General features: G+C 31.9%; 1 protein-coding gene across 2 annotated transcripts in view; it reads right to left on the bottom strand.

The window, feature by feature from the left end:
* Nucleotides 1-22,614, bottom strand: part of LOC107442643 (uncharacterized) — a gene marked incomplete at its 3' end in the record, with an annotated part of 46,694 nt that overhangs the window by 8,493 nt on the left and 15,587 nt on the right. For both annotated transcript variants that reach the window (XM_071181124.1, XM_043052208.2), the window contains 15 exon segments: nt 1,257-1,547; nt 2,480-2,637; nt 3,730-3,869; nt 4,716-4,956; nt 6,234-6,404; nt 7,982-8,129; nt 8,945-9,163; nt 12,296-12,777; nt 14,802-14,994; nt 16,976-17,181; nt 17,253-17,462; nt 18,614-18,799; nt 20,358-20,516; nt 20,704-20,905; nt 22,495-22,601. In XM_071181124.1, coding sequence (XP_071037225.1) covers nt 1,257-1,547; nt 2,480-2,637; nt 3,730-3,869; nt 4,716-4,956; nt 6,234-6,404; nt 7,982-8,129; nt 8,945-9,163; nt 12,296-12,777; nt 14,802-14,994; nt 16,976-17,181; nt 17,253-17,462; nt 18,614-18,799; nt 20,358-20,516; nt 20,704-20,905; nt 22,495-22,601 — 3,113 coding nt within the window.

The following is a 22,614-nucleotide window of genomic DNA, read 5'->3' as shown; positions in this document are numbered from 1 at the left end:
CTTGACAAAGGAAAACAAAGTTACTGCTTGAGAACGTTAAACTCAAAATTGATTTCAAACTAAAAGTATCTTTCCTTAAAAAATAGTCTAGATATTAAGACAACTATTAGCTTTACAAAATTTTAAAATATATTTTAACTTTGGCAAGATTTTTTCATCTAGGTTTAGTTTTTGCAAATTGGCAAAAACTGTTGGAGTGACTTTTCATTCATTAAATAATTGGATATGAAACAAAAATTGCTTTTCCTCATGTTGGTATTCTGCACCATTTTCCTAATTAGCAAAAAGGTATGATAATAATCATGCATGAATAACAGATGCAATCTCTATAGTCAAAGGTAGCATACTATTAGATAATTGGTATTTTTCAAGGAGACCTAATCTTCGAAAAAATCAGCTTTTTCCAACCTATCAAATCAATTGCACAGATTGGGTTAAAAAATATGAAGATAAAAATTATTCCAGTCAATCTGCAGTTTTTAAAGTGGAACTGTTCCGCAATTGGCTATTTTTTTTCTCAAATTTTTAAAGTACTTGTTTTAACACTAATGCTTTATAGTAAGATAGTACTGTATATTTCTCTACATAAGCTGGAGAATTTAGAAAATTTTCGAAAGCTGAAATGTAGGGGGGGTCTGCTTATAGTCAGATCCAGTAACTTAGAAGAATTCCAGGAGGACATCCCCAAAATATACTTTTCTCGAGCATAAGCTATGGTCAATAAATATCTCGAAACGTATGTACAAGTTTTCAACTATTTCATGTATTTTTACGAACGGAACATAAAAATACATAAAATAGTTTACAACTTAATGCCTAAATATAAAAATTGAGTAAGAAACACATACCGACAATATGAAAGGAATGCTATTATTTTTCATTCTAATTACGAAAGATCCATACTTTTAAACACTATGAAACCGTTACTACAAGAGAATGGGTTATTCCCAAGATTAGCATGACACTTTTTTAACGTCAGCTTATAAACAAATTTTGAATGATTAGGAGAATTTCTAAGTAAATAGCGTACTCAGCAGCTTATACATGCAAATGGGCTTATATTTAGAAATATACGGTAAGTTCGAGTAATAAAATAATTTCAAGTTTAAGGCACTGGTTAAAGTTAAGTTTTAAAATTTTCTTAAGAAACTTCTTAATGAAAATTTTCGAAACATTATACTGAAAATATTGTTTGAAATATTTTCATTAGTAAAAGGCACATTGATGAGAAAAAAGAAACCAAACTGAAACCTTACTTGTGGTACAGACCGTCGAACCGCGTCACTCATTATGAAAGGCAAATTGAAGTCCGCAATGCCTTCAGCCAGGTTCAAACTTGCAGCCTGCCCACCAGCTTCCAAAACTACGTCTGATGTTACGACTTGGTCCCCTGTCAGCATTATAAATTTCTTGATCAAGTCATGCACTGGCACTTGATTCATTACATCTTCAACGTAAACATCACCAATCACGTCGATATTTTCTACAGTTATCTCTTCCTGGACAACCTGTGCCGGTTTGTTGGCGTAGAGTGCATTCTTTTGTATCTAAAAACATTCATTTTATGAGAAAGAAATTTTGAAATTATTGGAGCACGAGATCTTTACGTCTACGATTTAGATACAATTTAGATATTTATAAAACCAGTCACTAAAATTGCAAAATGTCATAGAACTGCTAGAATAAATTTCGTTAAGAAAGATTTCATTCTTTAGAATCTGAAAATGTGAACTGAGGATAAATGTAAGAACGCAGAGCATTTTTTTTTTTAACAAAGGTTACTTCTTACTAAAACAGTAAACTAAGAGAAAATAGAATTGAATGCAGAAAATTTGTATTTAAAAATACTAATTAACTAAAACAGTGGATAAAACTAAGTTGGCCTAAAATAATTGGTACTAAATCTCCGAATGTAGTAAATTATTTTGATTAAGTAGGTCTCTCAAAGGAGAACCCTGGTTCAAATACCGGCTATGGTTGGTCGATTCGTTAACTGCTACTAGCCACTGTAAAATGTCCACAGTGGCTGGTTGATCTTATATTAAAATATCTTGATCATCGTACTAATTTTGGAGTTTCTTTTTACGTTAAAAATTACACATTAAAGACGTATATTCCAATACTTGATCTAGGAGTTCTCGTATTCTGGGTTAACCTAAAAATTAGGGTTACAGAGTAACTATGCTCGTCAAAAATCCTTCAGAAGTTTAAACGCAGTTATAAATGATAAAGTACCATAAATGAATAGCATGCAAAAAATATCCACAGCAGTTTCAGTTTTTTGAGTTCCTCAAATTGAGATCATTTAAAAAATAGGTGAACTCAACATTGACCACGAAAGTAATTTGCGCTCAAAAATAATTAACAATTTTGATAATTCTCATAATTCCTCTAAAATGCTAAAACTGAGTAATTTTTTTATAAAAAAAACCCTTAACTTTTATTATGTGAGCAAGAATATGCTTATTAAAATTCTAACCTGTTGAAGATCGCATCCATTGACCAGACCAGTTACGAACACATTTGACATAATAGGATTAGACATCAGTTTTAAAGCATCCACTGATTCTTCCCCATTAGTGTAGATCAGATCGTCCAAATCTATTCCATCTATTTTAAATCTAGTGACAAGACTACCTAAATATTGAAATATTGATTCATGTAGAAAACAAATTTTATATTACAGTGCTGTGATATAACTTGCGATATTTGACCAGGACTGGTAAAATGAAACTTAAATAGCAAGTGAATGCAGGGCTAGCGTCACGTGTGACACTGTTAATGAACGGGGGAACTGCCTCTAAGAAAAACTTTAGAAAATGGACATCATTGCCATCAAAGTGATCATTGCCAGTATTTCGCAACTTAAAATATAGTCTGCACTAATTGGCATATTTGAGGTCACCCCTTTGATCTATTAAGTTTGTGTCCTAGAACTTTTAACTTTATAGAGTCAATTTGTTTAGATTTGTGCACAGTACATTGTACATATTTTGTTTCAAAAGTATTCAAATATAGGTTTTTTATATAATTATTAATTGTATGAGCGGTAAAACAATGCAGTAAATAATAATTTTTGCAGTTAAATGAAATTATTTGCAACAGGAAAACAAATTCTTACCAAAGTGTCCTAATTTATATAAAAATTGTTTTATGAAATAAAATTAAAACTATGAAAGATCAGTCTTTTGCGAGTCAATACTATAAGAAAAACAAGAACTTGCAATACTATAACCATAAGAACTACTATAAGAATATTATAAGAACTTGCATGCTTAAATATAAAATTTGTCTGATTTAAAGTTTATTTTGAAAGTAAATGCCCTTTTAGGCCATAATATCCAATCAAAATATCAAATTGATAACTACATTTCATTTTACAAGCAAACTGTGCAAGGAAAAATTAACAAAAATTAGAATGTGAAAAAATCGCTTATTAAAATTTTAACCACTTTCCGACTAACTTCCGAACACAAAATTAAACATTTTAGAGTTTTCGAGACTGAAAACGTAAAACTTTTTGCTCGTCAGATCTTCCCAGATAAAATCATTAGCAGATACAAGTTATAATCTATTTAAGGCCAAACATTTCTTTAAGCAATACAAATTTAATTTGGCTTACTGAAACTTATGTTCGATCTTTTAGAGTTTATTTTCATAAAATACAATATTAAGCATTCGTTAGCTTTCAGATAATCAAGTGAAATTATTAACGAATGAAATACTTACTGAACTCAGTTCCTTTTAAAAATTTAATTGGATGCATTAAGTCGTTATTCCCAGTCTTGTTGAAAATACTCTTACTCAATTGAAGTATGTCAATCCCATTGACAGGTTTTTGGATCATAATATTGGGCACATTGAAAGAACTAAAAGTGAAACAAGTGAGATTTTATTAAGGAATGATTTTGCGTTTTATAAAATCAAAACATGTTCCAATTTAAAAAAATATGCAAAGTGGACTGATTATCATAATTTTTGTTGAACAATTATAATTGGAGTGAATTTATCAGGAAGAAAGTATTGAGGTTGCGAGGGGTAATAAATTGATTAAACTATGTTGCCAGTCGCAAATTATGCTTTAAATAATGCTCTGGGCTGGGGCAGCTCAGGGGTTAGAGAATCAGACTCCGGTCAGGAAGGGCCGGGGTTCGATCCTCGCCTCCGCTAAGATACGTGCAAGCAAAATCTGAAATTAAAAATCCAATCGCCTGTCACCGAGTAGTACCATGGGTAAAAGGATCTGGATAAAATTTCCTTCTCCTTCAGATCTATGTCTAAATTGAGGCAGTGGCCTTACAAATAAGATCTCTACAGAGTATCAAAAATTGTGATGGTATGTCTTTGGATCACCCTCAGGCCCATTGTGTAGCTCTAGTGTGAAATTAAGTACCTACTTCAGATTGACTACGCTGACTAAAGTAGGTACTTATTTCCTTAGTCAGCAGCGCCATCTGTCAAACTTTGCACTTGGTTTTAAAAATATGGGGATAAATTCACATTTCTTTATTTTGCAGTATTTTTAAATTGATTTTACAAATCTCATTTTTGGACAAAGGGGATCCACACTAATTTTGCTCTTATGGAGTAAGAAACCAGTTGTGAACAAAATTTAAGAGAGATCTTTAATTTGAGACTTTTCTTGGTTTGATTTTCTAATGTACGATGTGCATTTTAAACTTTAAGAACCAGAACTGGTGCAATCTAAAACTTACCCAGCAAATTCTTTTAAAGAAACAGGCCTGCTGTCATCCACATACACCAATTCGTTCAGGAAACTAGATAGTGGTCTTTCATTAACAATTTCAGCAGTGACTTTGTTGAAATCCAAAATGGTCTTGAATGTTTTGTCCCCAATTATTTGCTGTTCCGTGTTCAGAGTCACCACTTTGCTGAGAAGATCAGAAACTGGTACTCCATTTACAAGAGTCTCTGTAGGAATACTCAAACCTTGTGCTGTAAGAAAGATTGCCGAAACTTAAAAGTTTTACTATGTCTCGAGTTCGTGAAAATTTTAATATAAAATTTAATAGATCTATAGATCCTATTTCTATTTTTAAAAAATACAGTTTTTTACTCATACTTCAAATGATAGGGAGATTTCGCAAATTTACGTTAGTTTCCATACGCAAAAAGTAAAATTAACATTAAGGGGTCCAAACTTTGGATTGTTCTCCTGGCCATACTATGAGGACCATATTTCTCATTTCGGTTAGTTTTTATATTTTGCCTTCAGTTTATTCATAGAAAGTACGTTTTTGAGTCTGATTTCGTAACTTAGAACATGATCTGCCACTTATTAATTAGCAAATTTAATATTAAAATATAGTCTGCACTAATTAGGATAGTTTAAGTAACCATTAAGTTTGAGTCTTAGAACGAGAAGATCCGATGATAAGATCAAAAGTTATTCAGAGTGGTTGCTGTTTTGTACTCCGTGCAAACCGAAATTAAGCAGAATGTCAATATGCAGGAAAGCTCCATTTTAGCGGAAATGAAAAAGCTTTTGATCCAACTTTAATAGATGAAAAGTTATTCCAATGCTGCATTGTTAGGATTCCAAAATATGCAGGAATGGAATACCATTAATTAAATAATATAACTTTCTTCTCAGTGGAAAAATTTTGTGAAGTCTTAGATTTTTAAAAAGTTAAAGAATTTAAATTTTTCAGCTTTGTTTTTAAGCCTAGATGTTTGTTTACGCATGGATAATTTAAAATTATGGCTTTGGGCCGGGATAGTCTGGTTGGCAGAGTGCTGGACTCTTGTTCGTGACAACGGGAGTTCGAATATAGCTGACCAAAGAATCCCCGTGTATTGAATGATGACTTGTGCAAACTTGTCTTGGTCAAAGTCCTCCAAGTTTCCATGTCAAATCAGTACCTCTGGGGGATCTGATCCAGGAGTTCCCATGTCTTCTGGATAGGGTATAAAATTTCAAGGCTACGGAGTTTAACATAGGTAGTTGTAAACTGCTCAACGACGGTTATAAAATTAAAATTATAACTTTGCTTCAAGTTGAGGGCACTTAAACTGGTTTTTCTTTTTATTTCCCTTTTCACAAAAGCTTCGAAACATTAAATAAGCTTAAAAAATTCATGAGAAATTTACGGAATATAATTGTTTTGTAATCAAAAGTACACATTTAAGATCTTTGTTTTTAATCAATTAGCATTTTAATGCACTATTTGTAAACGAATTATTGATTGGTTAGACAAGTTCTTATACGTTACCTTTGAGGCTCATAATACGTTTGTTCGTCATTGGATGTATTTTTGCTGATTTTGATACTGCGTCTTCCAGAAGGGATTTAAGATTGTCACTGTTGAATCTGTCAAATCCCACCACAACGGAATTTAAGTTGTCTTTAATAACTATCAGCTCAGATTGGAATACAACAGGTGCTACAAAAATTAAAAATTGTTTTAACACTGAAATATAGACGATATGAAAAGACAAACTTACTGTTTTCTTCCTTGTGTTAAAGTAAATTTTTTTGAAACAAAACTTTAAATATAAATACGTAGCACACCAAATCGCGCTGAAGAATAAAAAAATTATTTCCCGTGACTTCAACTGTATGTTAGGATAAAATATATAAATTCTATCCTCAGACTACCACAATTTTTCTGCTATTAGGTGATTTTTGAAACACTGGTCTTGTAATTTCTCAGTAGTGCCATCTGGATCAACTTTGTCACTAATTTTGAGATTTATGGAAAAACCAGTTTCCCAAGCATAACGCAGCAAACACTTGCTTTTATTAGACTTCGCAAACCTTAATTTTTGGGCACCCTACAGTTTAACAAATCTATAGTTCCAGATACAGCTTTACAAAAGGGCAATCATTTGATAAATGTCACATATTGTATAACTATCAAGGTAATACAAAATACAAGCAAACCGGCTTCACTAAAATGCTTTTCTTTAAAAAATATTAAATCTGTAGGAAAACCACTAAATATTTTTCCAAAAAGTTAAAAATTGAAATATTGAAAGTTTTTCCCCCAATGCCTACCCATATATTGACAGTCATTCGTGTATCAAAAGGGCAGACTTCTTGGTCACACCATATATGGTGTGCCAGCGTAACCCCTACAGTAAGAACAGATGGTACAGAGAGGTGAAAGAGAGAACATCCATGCCTCTAACCCGGATTCCATCTCTGGACCTTTCTTACACATCAACTACCTGACCATCATACATCGGTCAGCAGAAAATTAAATGCAATTACCTTAAAGTAATTTTCGGTTTTAAAATTGCAGAATTTTTTAAATTGGTCGGATTTTTCTTATTTGATAAAAATTTTTCCGTCTAGTGGAGGAATAACTTTTCCCAATTTTAAATAGTTTTAAATATCGAAGCATCGGGGTCAGATCGATAGACTAACTGCAATATTTTTAAGCCTTTGTCCCTCATATTGTCATGTTTATAATTGCAAAATTTTAATTACATAATTATGATGGCATAATTAAATTTCTAAAGAAATGAATATTTCCTATGCTTAATATAAAAATACTGAATTCTATCATAAATATTATGGAGCAGGAAGTAAACTGGAAATACTTCCGGGCATTAAAGGGTTAAATCTTCAGGAACGGAAATGCTACGCTCTATTTTGTATGGAAAAATACTTCAGTTCTTATAGTCTCAGTTAATATATAAAGTGTAGTTTCAGTTAATGTATATAAATTCTTTTAAATTAAATTTTTTTTTATTGTAGCAAAAGAAAATAGCTGTTTTGAAATTAAATTTGACTTAGTATAGTACGATTTCTATGATTCAAGCAGTTTCCTATAAGTATTTTATATTTAGTTCTTTTAGCATTTAAAATTTGGCAACGCTAACTCTTTCGACAAAGCTATTACAAACTGCATAAACATTAAAGAAACACTTTAAATCAGTTCATAAGAGTTCAAATACCCTTGAGTAGAAATTAAAACTGAGAATACTGGAAGATAGAATTTATGAAACCACATACTGTCTATCACTTGAAAGTCTTGAGGCCGCATTACGTTCTCAAAAATATCAAAATTGTTGTAAGTAGTTGGATCCAAATCTCCGATAATTTCTACGTATTCGATTGTTTTCGTTCCATGTACAGTTCCATCGTCCACATAATGTTCTAGCTGCAATGCAAAATCATTGAACATAAATTACTTTAAATAATAATTGCATTATCTTGAACTTCTATAAAAATGTCCCGAAATTCAAGAAAGATTTGCTTTGTCTTTTGAGCTAAAAATGTCGCCAGTGAAAATAAGCCTATAGGACTGCTGTAATTCAGGGTTATCAAAACATGGACAGAATGAACATTTTTTCCATTGATGAATATTTTTAATTTAGTTTCTTGTTTAGGGAGGTCAGATTTGTACTCCCAGATCACTTAATTTAACAACCACAATCCATGACGAATTTTGGAAATTAAGGTTTATTCCACCGAAACTAATCACCCGTCTTGAAAAAGAAAGTAACCACGATATAATTCTGCTACATTTCTGTAAACCTGCGTTTCAATAAAATTGAAATCGCCAATAAAACCATGGAACACTCTAGGTTATCCAATTAAGATATAAATGGTGTTATAAATTGGATCTGTCACAAAACCGAGAAAGGAAAAATTAGTGACACTTAGTAGTTCTGGAATTCGTACTTACAAGGTAAATCCATTTTCGGGAGTTTACATTAAAGAGTTTAGTGAGAAACAATGATATACTTCCAATTTTTCTAGTACTGCTTAGACTTATTGTCAGCAAGTGATTAATACTTTAAAGAACGACAAAATAACTTAAAGTAACTATTTTAAAGGGAGACAATTGCTAAGAATGTGACTGATTTTTACATTTTCCTTCAGAACTTTGAAATAATTTTTTTTTTTTTAAAATCAATGAAGTGTGAGTTTCAATTTATTTATTAAATTAGAATTTTAGGAATCAGTATTTACCTCTGTCTTAAACGAGGCAGTGTTCAGGCCGTTTACGTAGACATCTTCCATAGCTTCCACAACATTCGATTGCACATTGTTGGTGAAATGTTTGAAGGAATCGATGATTTCTTCTCCGTAGCTGTGAACAACATCACTCTCCACATTTATGGTATTCACGATAGTTACAAACATGTGGGTGGCCGTGATTTTCTTCCAGCTACTTGGAGTCTCAATTTTCTAGAAGGAATAAAAATTAAATTTTATGAAAAGTTTCAGACTTTAATTAAAATTACAAAATTGGAGCAGTGGTGGTTCAGGGGATATGGCTTTCGCCTTGCAATGATTTGAACCGGGTTCAAATCCCAGCAATGGCTGGTCTGCACTGTTTCCGAACTCTGTTCGCACCGATCACAGTGCTGACATAATATCCTCAGTGGTGGACGGATTATGGGTTAAAGTTCCCTTGCCGTCAGGCTAATCTTATCAGGGTTTCGTGGTTTTCCTCGCCATGTTACTCAAATGCGGGTTAGTTTCATTAAAAAGTCCTCCACGAAAGCAAATTTATCGCAATTCTATGCTTAATCCAGGAGCTCCCTTGGCTTCTGGATGTGGTTCAAAATTACAAGGCTACAGAGTTTAATATTAGTAGTCGTAAATCCTAAATTGGATCAGCTGATCTCAACTACATTTATAAAATAAGATTAAAAAATTGGTGTCGAATTTTTTAGAGTTAATAAAGCAAAACAATTTTCAAACTTGAATTATTAGAGCTGTTGATAGAAAACTGTAGAAAAGAATTAGAGCTAACTGTTAGAAAATTGCACCTTCAATATTTTAATACACAAAACTATTAAACTATGAAATCGAACAGAAACGGGATTGGATTCCTGAAAATGCGGGAAACAATCAGTTTCAGGAAAACGTAATTTCGCGTTTAGTATCGTATTTAAAAACTAAATTTGACACAGAAAAAAAGGTCAAATATAAATTGTTAGACCGCCATGAAGTTGTAGAATTTTAAAATGTCAAATGTTTGCAATTTCAAAAGTTGTACACAAACAAAATATATTAGTTAATAGTATAATATTACTATATAGCTACAGTTCAGGAAGTTTAATGCAAGGTATTTTAATAATCTTTATTAATATCATTCATTTATAATTCGAGCGCAATTTTTTGGGGGGAAGGTGGTAAATTTGATGGGTAATTCGGGGAACCAACATAAGGTCGTTAATCTATATTTTCCCATACCTTTTAAAGTAGAACACATCTATTTCACTTGAAATAGACTAAAAAAAATACGATTGAAGTTGTGCCATGATGGCTCAGTATTTAATGACACTGAGCTGTCATTATGAAGCGATCTGTGACATTTGTGTAGAATAAAAGACCTTCCAAAGCTTGAAGATCCAAAATGGAATTTTATAAAATAATGTGAATAGAGAGCTTGACATTCCTTAAATATTGATTTTTCCTAGTTAAGTTCAATTTAAGAAAATTTTTTGGAACTTCATTGGACAAAACATAGATAAGAGAATATGAAAAAATATTGAAGAAATATTAAATTTCCAAAAATTTTATAGATTCTTTGAAATAAACTAAAAAATAACTAATAATAATCATTGCATAGTAAAGCATTTTAAAGGAGCAGAAAATATTTACACTGTACGAGTTTTTATATTTGCCCAGTTTAAATCTTTGGAAACAGGAATTTTCTCCGCGTGAGGACTACTCAGACAGTGAAACACTTTCGCAGGAATAGATATGAAAAACTAATTTTTAAGCCAACTACATTGCGCTCTGTGAAAAGCAAACACCGAGTGAAAACGGCACAGTGCCGTTTTCTTCTCCAGACGATTACTTACTCAATAAAACGTTCTGCAGATCAGGTAATAAAAATGATCTGATGAGTAGCACAAATGATATTGCGGGGATGAAAAAGTAATACTTGAGATAAACAGTTCTCTCCTTAATGCTTATGCACAAGCGGCGATTGTTCCCTTTAATTTATTACAACAGTCTAGTACAATATATTTTTTGAGAATTTAAAGAAATTTCGAAACCGTGACATTTAGTCAGATAATTTCGATATTTCTCAGAATATTACGATATTTTTTCCATTTAAGTAATTTGCATTATTTTTACATTTGACACAATCTGTTAATATACAGTTTAACATTTTTAATCAATCATAATTTTAAAAAAATTACTTTTCTCGTAACGTAATTTCGTTTATGAAAAGGAAGGGAAATTCTCATAATGAATATTTTATCGAATTATATATGGTCCAATATCATTCTGGAATCATTTTGGTCCAATACTAATTGCGATCTACCTGGCAATAGATTCCACATTTTTGTTTCTAGCTATCAAAAAAACTGATCCAGGTGATTTTTGACCTCTTTATTCGAAGTGAGGGTTTTGCTGTCTTTGATGATGAGCTTCAAAAATTTTGACTAATCACAGCATTTCTAGAATCAGAACTCATTTCTTGAAGCAAATAACAAACATCAACGCTACAGCACACATTTCTTCAAGATGAGGAATCCGCATATAGAGCTTCAACCTTTCGTTTTCCAAATGATTGTGAACGGTTGAATTCGATAAATTTGATGTTTCAGCGATTTCACGAGTTTTTATTCGATCGTTTGCGTCAATTAATGCTTTGAGTCTTCACTAGCTAAACTTGCGAAGTGAATCATCCTGTATCTTTATCTGAACTTCTTAAGCCAGTTTTGATACTGATGTACTGCCAATACACCTTCTCCATGCACAACGGATAATTGCTTTTCCTTTCTTGAACAGCCTTTTTACCTTTTTGATAAAAAAAACCTTAAATATGTCGAAAATTCTGTTTCATTTTCCATATTCGAACACCAACCAAAAACTATTACGTAGAATCAATTTTTCATCGGCAAGCCTTGATATATCTGATGTTAAAATTTATAATAACGCTGCTTAAGGTTGGCTATGAGAAATATAATTGAGTCCTCTGATGGGGAAAAAACTGAATTTTCGAACCCAATAAATATGAATAAAATTACAGCGGTATGCTTGCAGGTATTAAAAATAGTACCGTTGCTGATATTTATCGCGATAATTTCCCCACTTGATAGAAATCTAGCTTGTTAAATGTTCAATAAACATTGTCACAGGTAATTATCATAACATATTCGATAATTGTTGCTGTTGATAACTTCGATAATTATGATCGATAATCATCGTGATATTGTTGACATAATACATAACATTCCCAGTACAGCGTGAGATATTATGAAAACGTTATCGTGACTACTAAATAGATATTTGGTAAGTCACTCCAAAATCAATTCTTAATATTAGCATTTTTCATAAGATTAAAAAACTTACCTGCTTCGTTCTCTTCAACCACACTGTTTTTGGTAAGTCAAAGACAACACGCCCATTAATACCTTCGATTACAGATAAGTTTCCTAAGACCACAACATTAGGCAAAACGGTTAAATTTTGTTCCACTATGCCTTCTTTATGTTTCACCCAATCTTGCACCAACAGAGATGGATCCACGCCATCCAGGGTAGTGTACTCTGTCATGTCTATGAAATCAGCCGTCACATCTTGGAAGAAACGTTTCATCCCCATCACAAACTGTGGATCTGAAGATTTAAGGACTGCGTCTGCTTTCAGATCCACGTCATTGATGGAATCTGTGGCTAAGTCTCCGGTCACCAACAGAGTAGAATCGAACACAAAGTTTCCTGGAATTATTTGGTTAGATGAAAGGGTCATTAGCTGACTTGTGTGCAAGTTATTTATGTGACCTTTAACCTTCAAATTATCATTTAGGACTGGAGCTTCGAAACACATTCTTCCTAAAATAAAAGCAAATATTTTTTCAGAATATAGATTTGCAGTTTAAAGATAATTCTTACAAAAACAAGTTTCTAAATTAAACTAGATATTCAAAACTTCGGAAGAGCCATAATTTAAGATTCAGATTAGCGTTTTGTTTAGCTGTTGAAAAATAGGTTTTGAAAATATTAAACTTTCCAGTAAAGAAAGCTGCTTCTTAGGAGACGTAAGTGCTACATTTTAATTATAACCATACTGTATCACAAGTTACCTTATTTAGACCAGCATAAAACGGAGGGAATCAATTCTAGTTGTCTGAAGTCCATGAGAATATTTACGTTATATGAACCACGAGCCAAATATTTAGCAATTCATAAACTAGTTTAATTTTCGGCCAAGTACGAAAACTGCATACATGCGGAAAAAAAACCCATGTTGGAGATAAAATTTTAATAATGGCATGCGTTCAATACGCGTTACTACAAGTTCAACTGTAATAATAAGGACTCCCCGCTCTCTTACAATAACATGTGATGAGTGCCTTCATTTGAAAGTAGTTTTCCTTCTTGTAACTCACCTTTAACTTTAGTCACTCCGATTTAATTGATTACGTTAAATAAAATTCTCTGAAATGACATTGGTCGGAATGATTTTATGATAATAGCTATTTACTTTTAGAAACGCTTGAAGTTACATTACCATCCTTTTTACCTTTCCATTTCGGACATCGGACAAAAGGTGAAAATTTTTATTCTAGATTTTTCCACGTGGCCCATACAACGTATACATCAAGTTTCATTCTTGTCAAGCAGAATCGGAACTATGCGAGCCTAAACAGGGTAACTAATTAAGTGTCAATATTTAATTAGGCTTGATGATGTTTATAATGGGTTTTTAATGTAGTCAAGGGGTCTTATGACGTTGCACAAATGACAAAGGACCTTTTTGTAATCATTTTGGGTTGCATAAACGTCCTTTGCAGGAAATATTTCGTATGCTCTGAGCTACCAAATCTAAAATATTTGGAGATGAAATCGAACGATATTTTGTTTTAAAATAAGTGATTAGAAAAAAACTTTTACAAAACTTACTTTACTTTTTGAAAACTATTGAGGTTAGAAAGATTTTAAAAAAAAGTTATCAAAAAGATAATTTAATTTCAATACGATTTACAAAAGGTTATTCAAATTTACTTTTGTTGAAGATATGTTTTTGTTTAAGCGGATGAAAAATTGCTTTTAAATTTAAACGAAGTGCAGCCATACAGAAGAAACTTATGTAGCTATTGCCCGAAAAAGTTGCTGTAAATTAATTTCCAGCGTAGGTCCAACTGGCAAGCATATCACTTGAGAGAATAAAATTTTGTATACAGAGATATTAGGCATGCTCTCAGCTTTTATGATTTTATCTGCAAGGCCAAATTCAAAAACCTTTCTTCATTGACATTTGATCCTCACCCCAAAAAGCTTAAAAATTGATTTGGAACGATACTTTTGTCTCAAATAATGCCGATATTAAAACGCTAAAATAGTATTTTAAAAATTTTCTATGTGTCGACGATTACGAACGAAAACTAGGACTGAAAATTTCAGTACGAGTAAGCTACATTGATTAAACTTTTTATTACGATTAATCCTGGTAGGACTTTTTGTAGCTCAGCTGTATGGTTATCATAACCCATTCTGAAGCAAATATTCTGTTTCATTTGCATTTTCTTGACATCTCCTTAAAAACGTTAAAACCCTATTTTTTGTATTATATTAAAAACAAATACTAACATTAATTTTTGTATTTAGTAATTTAAGATGTTTCTTTAATTTCAACTTTATAAAGATGGCTATTTTTGAACCAAATGTAAATGCATTGTTTGAAAACTATTGGCTAAATGTGTCAATAAGCAACAGTATGAGGTTTGCCTTTCAAATTCTAGCCTCTCATATCAATTTTATGAAGGAAAAAAATTTTAAAATTGGAAATTTTCATAATCAATTTACTATAATTTATCGTGAGTATGTTTAGCAGTTGTAAATTTTTAAATTTTTACCTTTTATTTGCTGTCTATCATTTTTCAAAACAGCTCCATCAAGTAGCTGGGCAAGGTCGATATATCCGTTAATTTTTCCAATCAAAAAGACGTCTCCTTTAATTTCAGAAATCTCTGCCAATGTCACGTGTCCTTTCAGCTCGCTATCATCATCAATGCTCACAATGTTCGGAATAATGTCTCTTAGTACTTCCTGTTAAGGAGAAGTTTAAAACGTATGTAATGAGATTTAGTTAGTTAACATTTGAAGTTTCAATATTTTGCCATAAATATTTAGAAATTCAAAATTTAAATTCTAAAATGTTCTAAAATTATAGAGTATTAGTATTATTGACATCTTAGTTTTAGTGGGTGATCTCTGTCAAACGCTTTAAGTTTTCAATGACTCAATTTTTCATGAAATAAAAAATTCAACCTAAAGAGGGAAAGATTGAATCGTCAGAGACTAAGCAAACTGTCACTGTGCAAGAATTTTAAAATCTAGCCATTGACGCATCTTCGATATCAACCTACCGAATCTTCTTAGACTGCAAGATTATATTGCTTCACACTGTTTACATGGCATGCAGGTATAAGAGTGTCAGCTGTGTGACTATAGTTTGCCTACGGTAAGAACTCTCCCTGCCACAAAATCTGTGGTTGTCTGCTGCTATGGAAATAACGCATTTCAGGAATTGTAGCTCTTCTTCACTCTAGGGTAACACACCGAAGAAAAGATCGAAAAATATTCCCTTTCTTTCTCCAATCCGAGCTAAAATCTTCTAAACAGTGACCCCACCCCCTCCTTGAAATGGTTACACCTCGTAATCATAGTCACCGCCACGGGTTCAGACGAATGGCTAGGGGAGTTCTTACTTTAGACGAACTATATGAAAACATGAATGCCGAATGTCTGCAAGCATGCTCTGTCCTGGATAACCGGAAATATATAACCTCTCAAAAGGCGTCACTAAATGGCTTAACAGCCAAGGGTGGGTATTTTCTGTATATTTAATATCATACACACTACACGAGCTTAACTAAAGCACCAAGGTTGTTCTTGAATGAAAGAGGATGGAGCGGAATATACTTTTTCCTTCTTTTAGAAAATGAACTTAAAGTTCCTTCTTCCAAAATGTATATTACGATTTTGAACATCGGCTTCCTTATAAACTAAACCAGGACATACTCTGCACATAAATGTCTTCGGTCTACTATATGGATTCTTAAATATGTATCTGTTATAAGTAAGAGAATTTAGATTTGCTGGTAGTTAAATCCTAAAGATAATGAAATTTCAAGTTAAGATTCCACAAAACTTACATCAAAATAAAATTTGAAACAATGCAAATTGCTTTAAAATAGTTTCGAATATTTCATTTGAAATTTTTGACAATAAGCTGCTTGCACATTAAGTTATTTGCTATGGCATACATTTTAAATTGATTCGTTTGAGAAATTTTCCTTTAAGATATATATAAAGTATAAACAGGGTTCAAGACCCGAAAAACAGAATGGACACGCAGTTTTTTATGTATATTTTCAAAGAATAACGGGAATGGTAAAAACTAAAATATACAGAAAAACAAATGATTTCTTAAGACTTATTTCACGCGAGTTGAAAAACTACTTCCATAATTTTTTTGTCGAAATTTGTTACAAAAGATTTAAACGTTGGAAAATAAAACTTTAAATTTATTTTCAGCAGTAGTGCTTTCGTCTTAATCTTCTAAAATAAATTTCATTTCTAGAAGAAAATTTTCTATTTTCGTGATTAACGAAACTTCCAAGTCGAAATTAAACGTAAAAGACTCTTGCTTAAGACTCAAACTTACCTTTAAAGCAAATCTCAAAAGGTTGGTTTTAGTATAAAGAGTCTAAAAGGAGTGTTTTATAAATTAAATAAGAACACAAGAAAAATGGTTATTAACAGAAAGGCAGAATAGGCACGCGAGTTAATCACCAATTTATATACATATAAAAGAAGTTTCGAGGGTCAGAAACAGCTATGAAGGAAAGAGTTTTGGGAAGTATGTGTCTGCATTTTTCAAGCATCAAATGTACGTAGCAATGAAATTCCTCAAACTAGATTCAATAGCAAACTTATTATTTTATCAAAAATTTAGTTTTTTCAAATTTAAAATAGCCTGTACGAAAGCTTTGTTTCAATAAAAAATACAAGAAAGAAAACTTACCCCATTCATTTGCCCTTGGACACTTATAACATCAGATTCCATGGAGTTTATTACTTTCAAGCCTCGAATATTCTGGTCTTGCAGGGTTGTCACCAGGTTGCTAAATGGAATAGAATTTAATGTGTCCGTAGTCACAGTGCTTGCTTGGACATTTAGAAATAACAGACTTCCTGTTACATGTTGTTCACCTTTCAAGAGCAGGAAATCTGGAAGGAAAAGGCATTATAAATACGAAATTATGAGACCTGAAGAATACACGACTTAAAAATCTTCTTACCATTTGTTTCAATATCATTTAAATAATCCGTCAGAACTTCGGTAGTATAGGCATTGGCTATTTGAACTGGTTTTTGGAATATTTGGTTGCCGTACTTTCGCAATGCGTAGTTTTGGATTTTGGATACAGGGACACCATTTACGGGAATATCCGAGGGAGAGGATTTTAAGGCCAAAGAAGGAACATAAACATTTCCAAAGTTTTTCGTTCCTAGAAATAGAAGAAAATGTCATTTTAAAAAATTCTCATTTTGCAAAGTGAAAAAACAGATGTATATAGTGATCCCCCACAGCATTTTATTTCAACAGGATTTTGTTATTAAATAATTTCTTGATTTATAACAGATGAGATCCATGGTAGAATGTCTCGAATGGAGTTCCATGACGATCCGGTAGTGGCTGTGCTGAGCAGAATTCAAGGTAAAAATAAAACTGCGCTAGAAACTAATGCAAAGGATAAAAGAAAGCAGGGATAAAAGAACAAAGTCACCTAGAAATAAGGTACAATGGTTCAGTGTTTCGTAGAATTCAATATTTAAATTATAAATTGAAATATGAAAAACTTCTCCAAAGAGCCTTATATGTCAGTTTGATAACATCGACAATAGAACTAAATGATCTACTTGTATGCACCAATTTTAAGACTTATAAGAACAATTTAGTTTTATCGAATATTTGACTTTAATATTAAATTCCAAGGCTTTAAATATAATTAAAATCGCAAAATTGAATTATATGCAACGCAAGATTAATTGCGGAAAGTTAAAAACTACTTATATATGTTTTAGATATATATCAAAGATATTGAATGGGGCACCAATATGCAATTACTTATTGTAATGCCAGCGGGAACAGAAACTAGTTTTTGATAGAGTAAAATTTTAAGAGAAATTTAGAAATGTTAAAATTTTCAATCTTAAGATCTCAGATGCTTTACTTGTAGACAATTGAGACGATCCGAGTTAAAACTGCACATCAACAGATTTCAATACATTTAAAAGGGAAAACTTTGTTTTAATTTGTAACAAGTTTTGAAAGTTGAATACCCCAATACATTCGGTACTTTAGTATGAGAAAAAGAGATGGCTCGTACGCTATCGTACATTTCTCAAGTTCGCTATCGTACATTTATCTCCAAATTAGATAGGGTGGGTTCTGGAGTTTCTAACTGAATATAAAATAATCTGATTTTTGTAATCTCATTCGAGAGGTAAAAAGTGCTAAAAAAAGTTTGAAATAGTTCGAAAATTTTTTCCAACCAATGAAACAACATTAAGCATATCTGTTTATTTTATTTTTAAGCATGAAGCAAATTCAAACTGTTTAGTAGAGCGCTAAATTCGTAGAAAATTAAAGTATTACCTGTTATTTTTTGTTCGACAGATTTCCTTACACTTTTCAGTACATTCTGCTGAAGACCGCGAACGATGTCTTTAAGGCTAGAGACGCTTTGATCAATTTCAGTCAGAGAAGAGTCAGGTAACATCTTTTTCAGTCGAACCACCTTTATATTCTCTACAACACATTTTCGGGTTGATGATATTTTACCTATAACAAAGATTAAATAAAATTCGATGATTAATGAAGATCTATAATGTAACTTTACGGGAATAGTAATTAGTTAAAATGTAAATTATTGGGGCTAACATCTAAACTCTGCATTTTTTTAAGCTTTTAAATAGTGATCATGGCTTACATTATGAAGTGTGTCTGAAATGTAATGACATTGACTTTACTGTTAATTGAATTCACGCCGTGGAGATCTTGTACTGATTATAAAAGTCATTTTAAAAATGTATGCTTACTCAATCGTTTTAGATCATCCAACGAGTAAGGTCATTTTCCTGAAACTATTCTGTCTTCCGTGCAAGTTTCTATGCAGCACTTAATGGTTTGTTAATGTTTGTCAGAAACTCAGCGATTCTGCAGCGGAAACTTTGCAAGATTAAGAAGCCAACAAATCTACAATCTACAAATCTACCGGTGACTCAAGGTGTGTTCTGGAATGTCATTAAGAGGTCGGATATAAAGTTCACTTGGGAAAGCCATTGTTGACTACCGACAAAAAAATAGACGTGCGACTTACTCTTCAACTCTGTCAGTTATCTAAGAGTTAAGTGGTCAAGACTAAACACTTCAAAAAGTGTTTACCTGACATGGATATTACCATAGAACATTTACCATGCGAACTTTGAGCCATTGTCTGCTTCTTAATTCCTCAAGCTAATTCAAAGGTGCAAAATATACCTCAAAATACCCTCAAGTCCGAACGTAGCTCGCTTAAACCTCTTATCCTAAGCTTTATTACTCTCATTAAGGAATCATTGAGATAACCAACTAGTCAAAGGGGTTGGCAGAAAGAACATTTTAAAAAAGCAAGACATTCAACAAAGCGGCATTCTGGAAAGATCTTCAGTGGCGCCTAAGATGTCTGAATCTTACTAGAAACATTGCACTGAGAAATTAAGTTGCTTTGAAACCTCTTTTTGCATTGTACCGATTTTATGAAATAGTTTCACAATGACTCAGTGACATTAAATTTTGAATATATCCAGAAAGCAAAATGATATCTAAATTTATCGAATTGCTAATAGGGGAGGCGCCACAGAAGGCATTAGAACCAGGTTAACTGCTTGCTAAATCTTGCAGTTGTTTCTAAGAATCTTCTGCCTCTACTGGACTCATATTTTAATTATTTTCAGACAGACTTTTCTCTATAGTGATCATTATGTTCCGATAACGTTTTTCTTTTCTTTTTGCAGTCAAACTTTATATTAAGAAAAATTTCGTATATCATAAATTATAGCAAATAAATTAATTCATATATAAATTATTTATGTATATTAATATATTATATTTTATAAAACTGATACATATTTCATATATATGGGATGATCATTACGAAACTTGTAAAAGCAAACTAAAGCCAATATAGAAAAATCACATTTAAACCAATCAACATATTTTAAATATTTTCACGAAATAATTTGATTTCTATCAGAATTAACATTTGCAGCGAAATTGCTAGGATAGAAGGCATGCGACTGTATGGTTTTGATATCTCTGAAAAAAGAACGAATGCAACTGTTTTGAAATAAAGTCTTACCATCAACGAACACCAGCGAATTTATTTTTTGTTCCTTATTTCTAAGCCAAACTCTGCCAAGATCCACGTTGATGTTATTCATCTCGCTTTGACGTTCTTCCAGTGTGACGTAAACATCACTCAAACACTGTCTCAGCGTATCCAATGAGGAACCAGTCGCTGTAATAAATAAGAAATAAAGATATTTAAGCTTTCGATATTTTCAAATCAGCTGATATTCAGCTGAATTTTTGTAATTATTGAAGGCTAAATATAAAATCATGAATGCTTTATTAAATGAGCAAACCTGGCTTAAATTCAATATTTCTGAGCAGGAATTAATTATAATTCATTAAGAAATACTCACGCACAAAATGTGGGTCAAGAGTCAACTTTCTGACCATCTGCATGGGTTGAGAATAAGATGTAGCTGCGAATAAAGCCATAGCGTAATATGCATCGCCGCTATACATAAATTGAAGGGAAGAGATGTAGTACCCCCAAAACGGCATACTGAATGATATAATATAGTGACCAGATGAATCCAAAGTAATGAACAGCACTTCTTCCTAAGAAAACAAATAACATTTTATAGGAATTTTATTTTACAGTTTATATTGTTAAAATTTGTCATTATGGCACAAAACCGCTAAGATTTTTTGTGAGAATTAAAATTCAGCATTCTCATTCTTCAAGCATAGACATTTACGAAATATTGACTTTTCTGCGTCACGTGTGTGAATAATTGTAGCACTATTTTATCATAATTGTGTAAACATGTTTTTAAAAGGCTGAATGGAGTTTACTTCTAATAAAAAAGCTTGTATAAAAAGTCTTTTTGATCTTTTTAAAATTAGAATTATGTATTGGGTTTATTTAAAAGGTTAAAGAATAAATTTTGACAGTAACACTAAGATTTATAGGTTTCAGCTCAATGTCTCATTTAAATTTGTTTCACTTACAAACATCGCTAAATAATCCAACTAAAAGAGGATAAGATGATGTTAACAGAAAAAAAATCCACATAATATCAAAGACGTCAGAATAATTGAAAATAAGATAGTATTGAAACTGTTTAAAATATAAAGATTTTTTTTTTAGTATTCCTTGCCTTCAATTATATTCGAAGGAATTTTCTGAAAGTCTTCGTTTTATTCACGGTAAACTTTATATACATTTAAATAGTATTATCAACTTTAATATATATTTACAATTCCTGCTAAAAAAAGAAAACTCCTAAATAGTACAGGTTTTAAATAATTAAGTGAAATTAAATAAGAATTTGTTTTTAAATTAACGATTCCTAAGTTCCATTAGGACAAATTAAAAAAAAAAAAAAAAAACAACAACTATTGTATTATTTGTAAGAAAAGGAGATTTTCCTTATTAGATTAAGTTTAAGAGCTTCATCTGAAGTTTTGATGATTTTAATTCCATTTTAGTTTTAAACTTAAGTGGGGAATTATTCTTCAGCTCCGTGTTTGATCTCTCCTCCCAATCAGGTAACTAACTTTCGAATCCCAGCATTGATTGGTCGATTTATATACAGTTTCCGGCTCGTACTGAGCAAACGCGCTGAGGAAAAGTATCCCCCAATGGTAAATGAATCAAGGGCGAGAGTTCTCTAACCAGAGGGTTGACCAAGAGGTTTTCTTCTCAATGTAACGCAAAGGCGGACCATTTTCTTTAAAAGTTTTTCCCCTATAACGAGTTTGCTTAAATGAGAGCTTTTCTTTCGATTCTGGTTAAAGCTTAGAGTTACCAAGTTCAACATTGATGTAGTTGTAAATCAGATAGGACTGTTACCTAATGCTAAATATAAAATAACTCAAATTTTAGTCAAGTATTGTTATTTGAATGCTAATTTTCTTTCCCCGATGGGTAGAATTTAAGGAAATTTTTGACAAGCACTCATAATAGTAAAAAGGCATTTATAATAAGTATTATCTAAAACTATTAAGGTCAGAGATTGCAGACCGAACCCATAAAATTTGTAAAGTCAATTCAGCTTCCAGGTTTTATGATCATGTCCGAGTGCAGATGACAGTTTTGGTTTCACCCAGTTTGCCTTTTAAAATTTGAACTGGTGATAGAACTGCCTTATGAAAGAAATTAAACAAGAAATTAAATACTTATTTATAAGAGACCAAAAAATTACCTGCAATGCTATAACAATTACCACTTCACCGTTGCTAAGCGTGAGAACTGAGGCATCGACTGCATTACCCGTATTGCGTATTATCTGCCACAGCAAGAACTGATTGCCTGAAAAAAAAAT

Source organism: Parasteatoda tepidariorum, chromosome 5, assembly GCF_043381705.1.
Source record: "Parasteatoda tepidariorum isolate YZ-2023 chromosome 5, CAS_Ptep_4.0, whole genome shotgun sequence".
Taxonomy (NCBI): Eukaryota; Metazoa; Arthropoda; class Arachnida; order Araneae; family Theridiidae; genus Parasteatoda; species Parasteatoda tepidariorum.
This window is presented reverse-complemented; position numbering and strand designations above follow the sequence as displayed.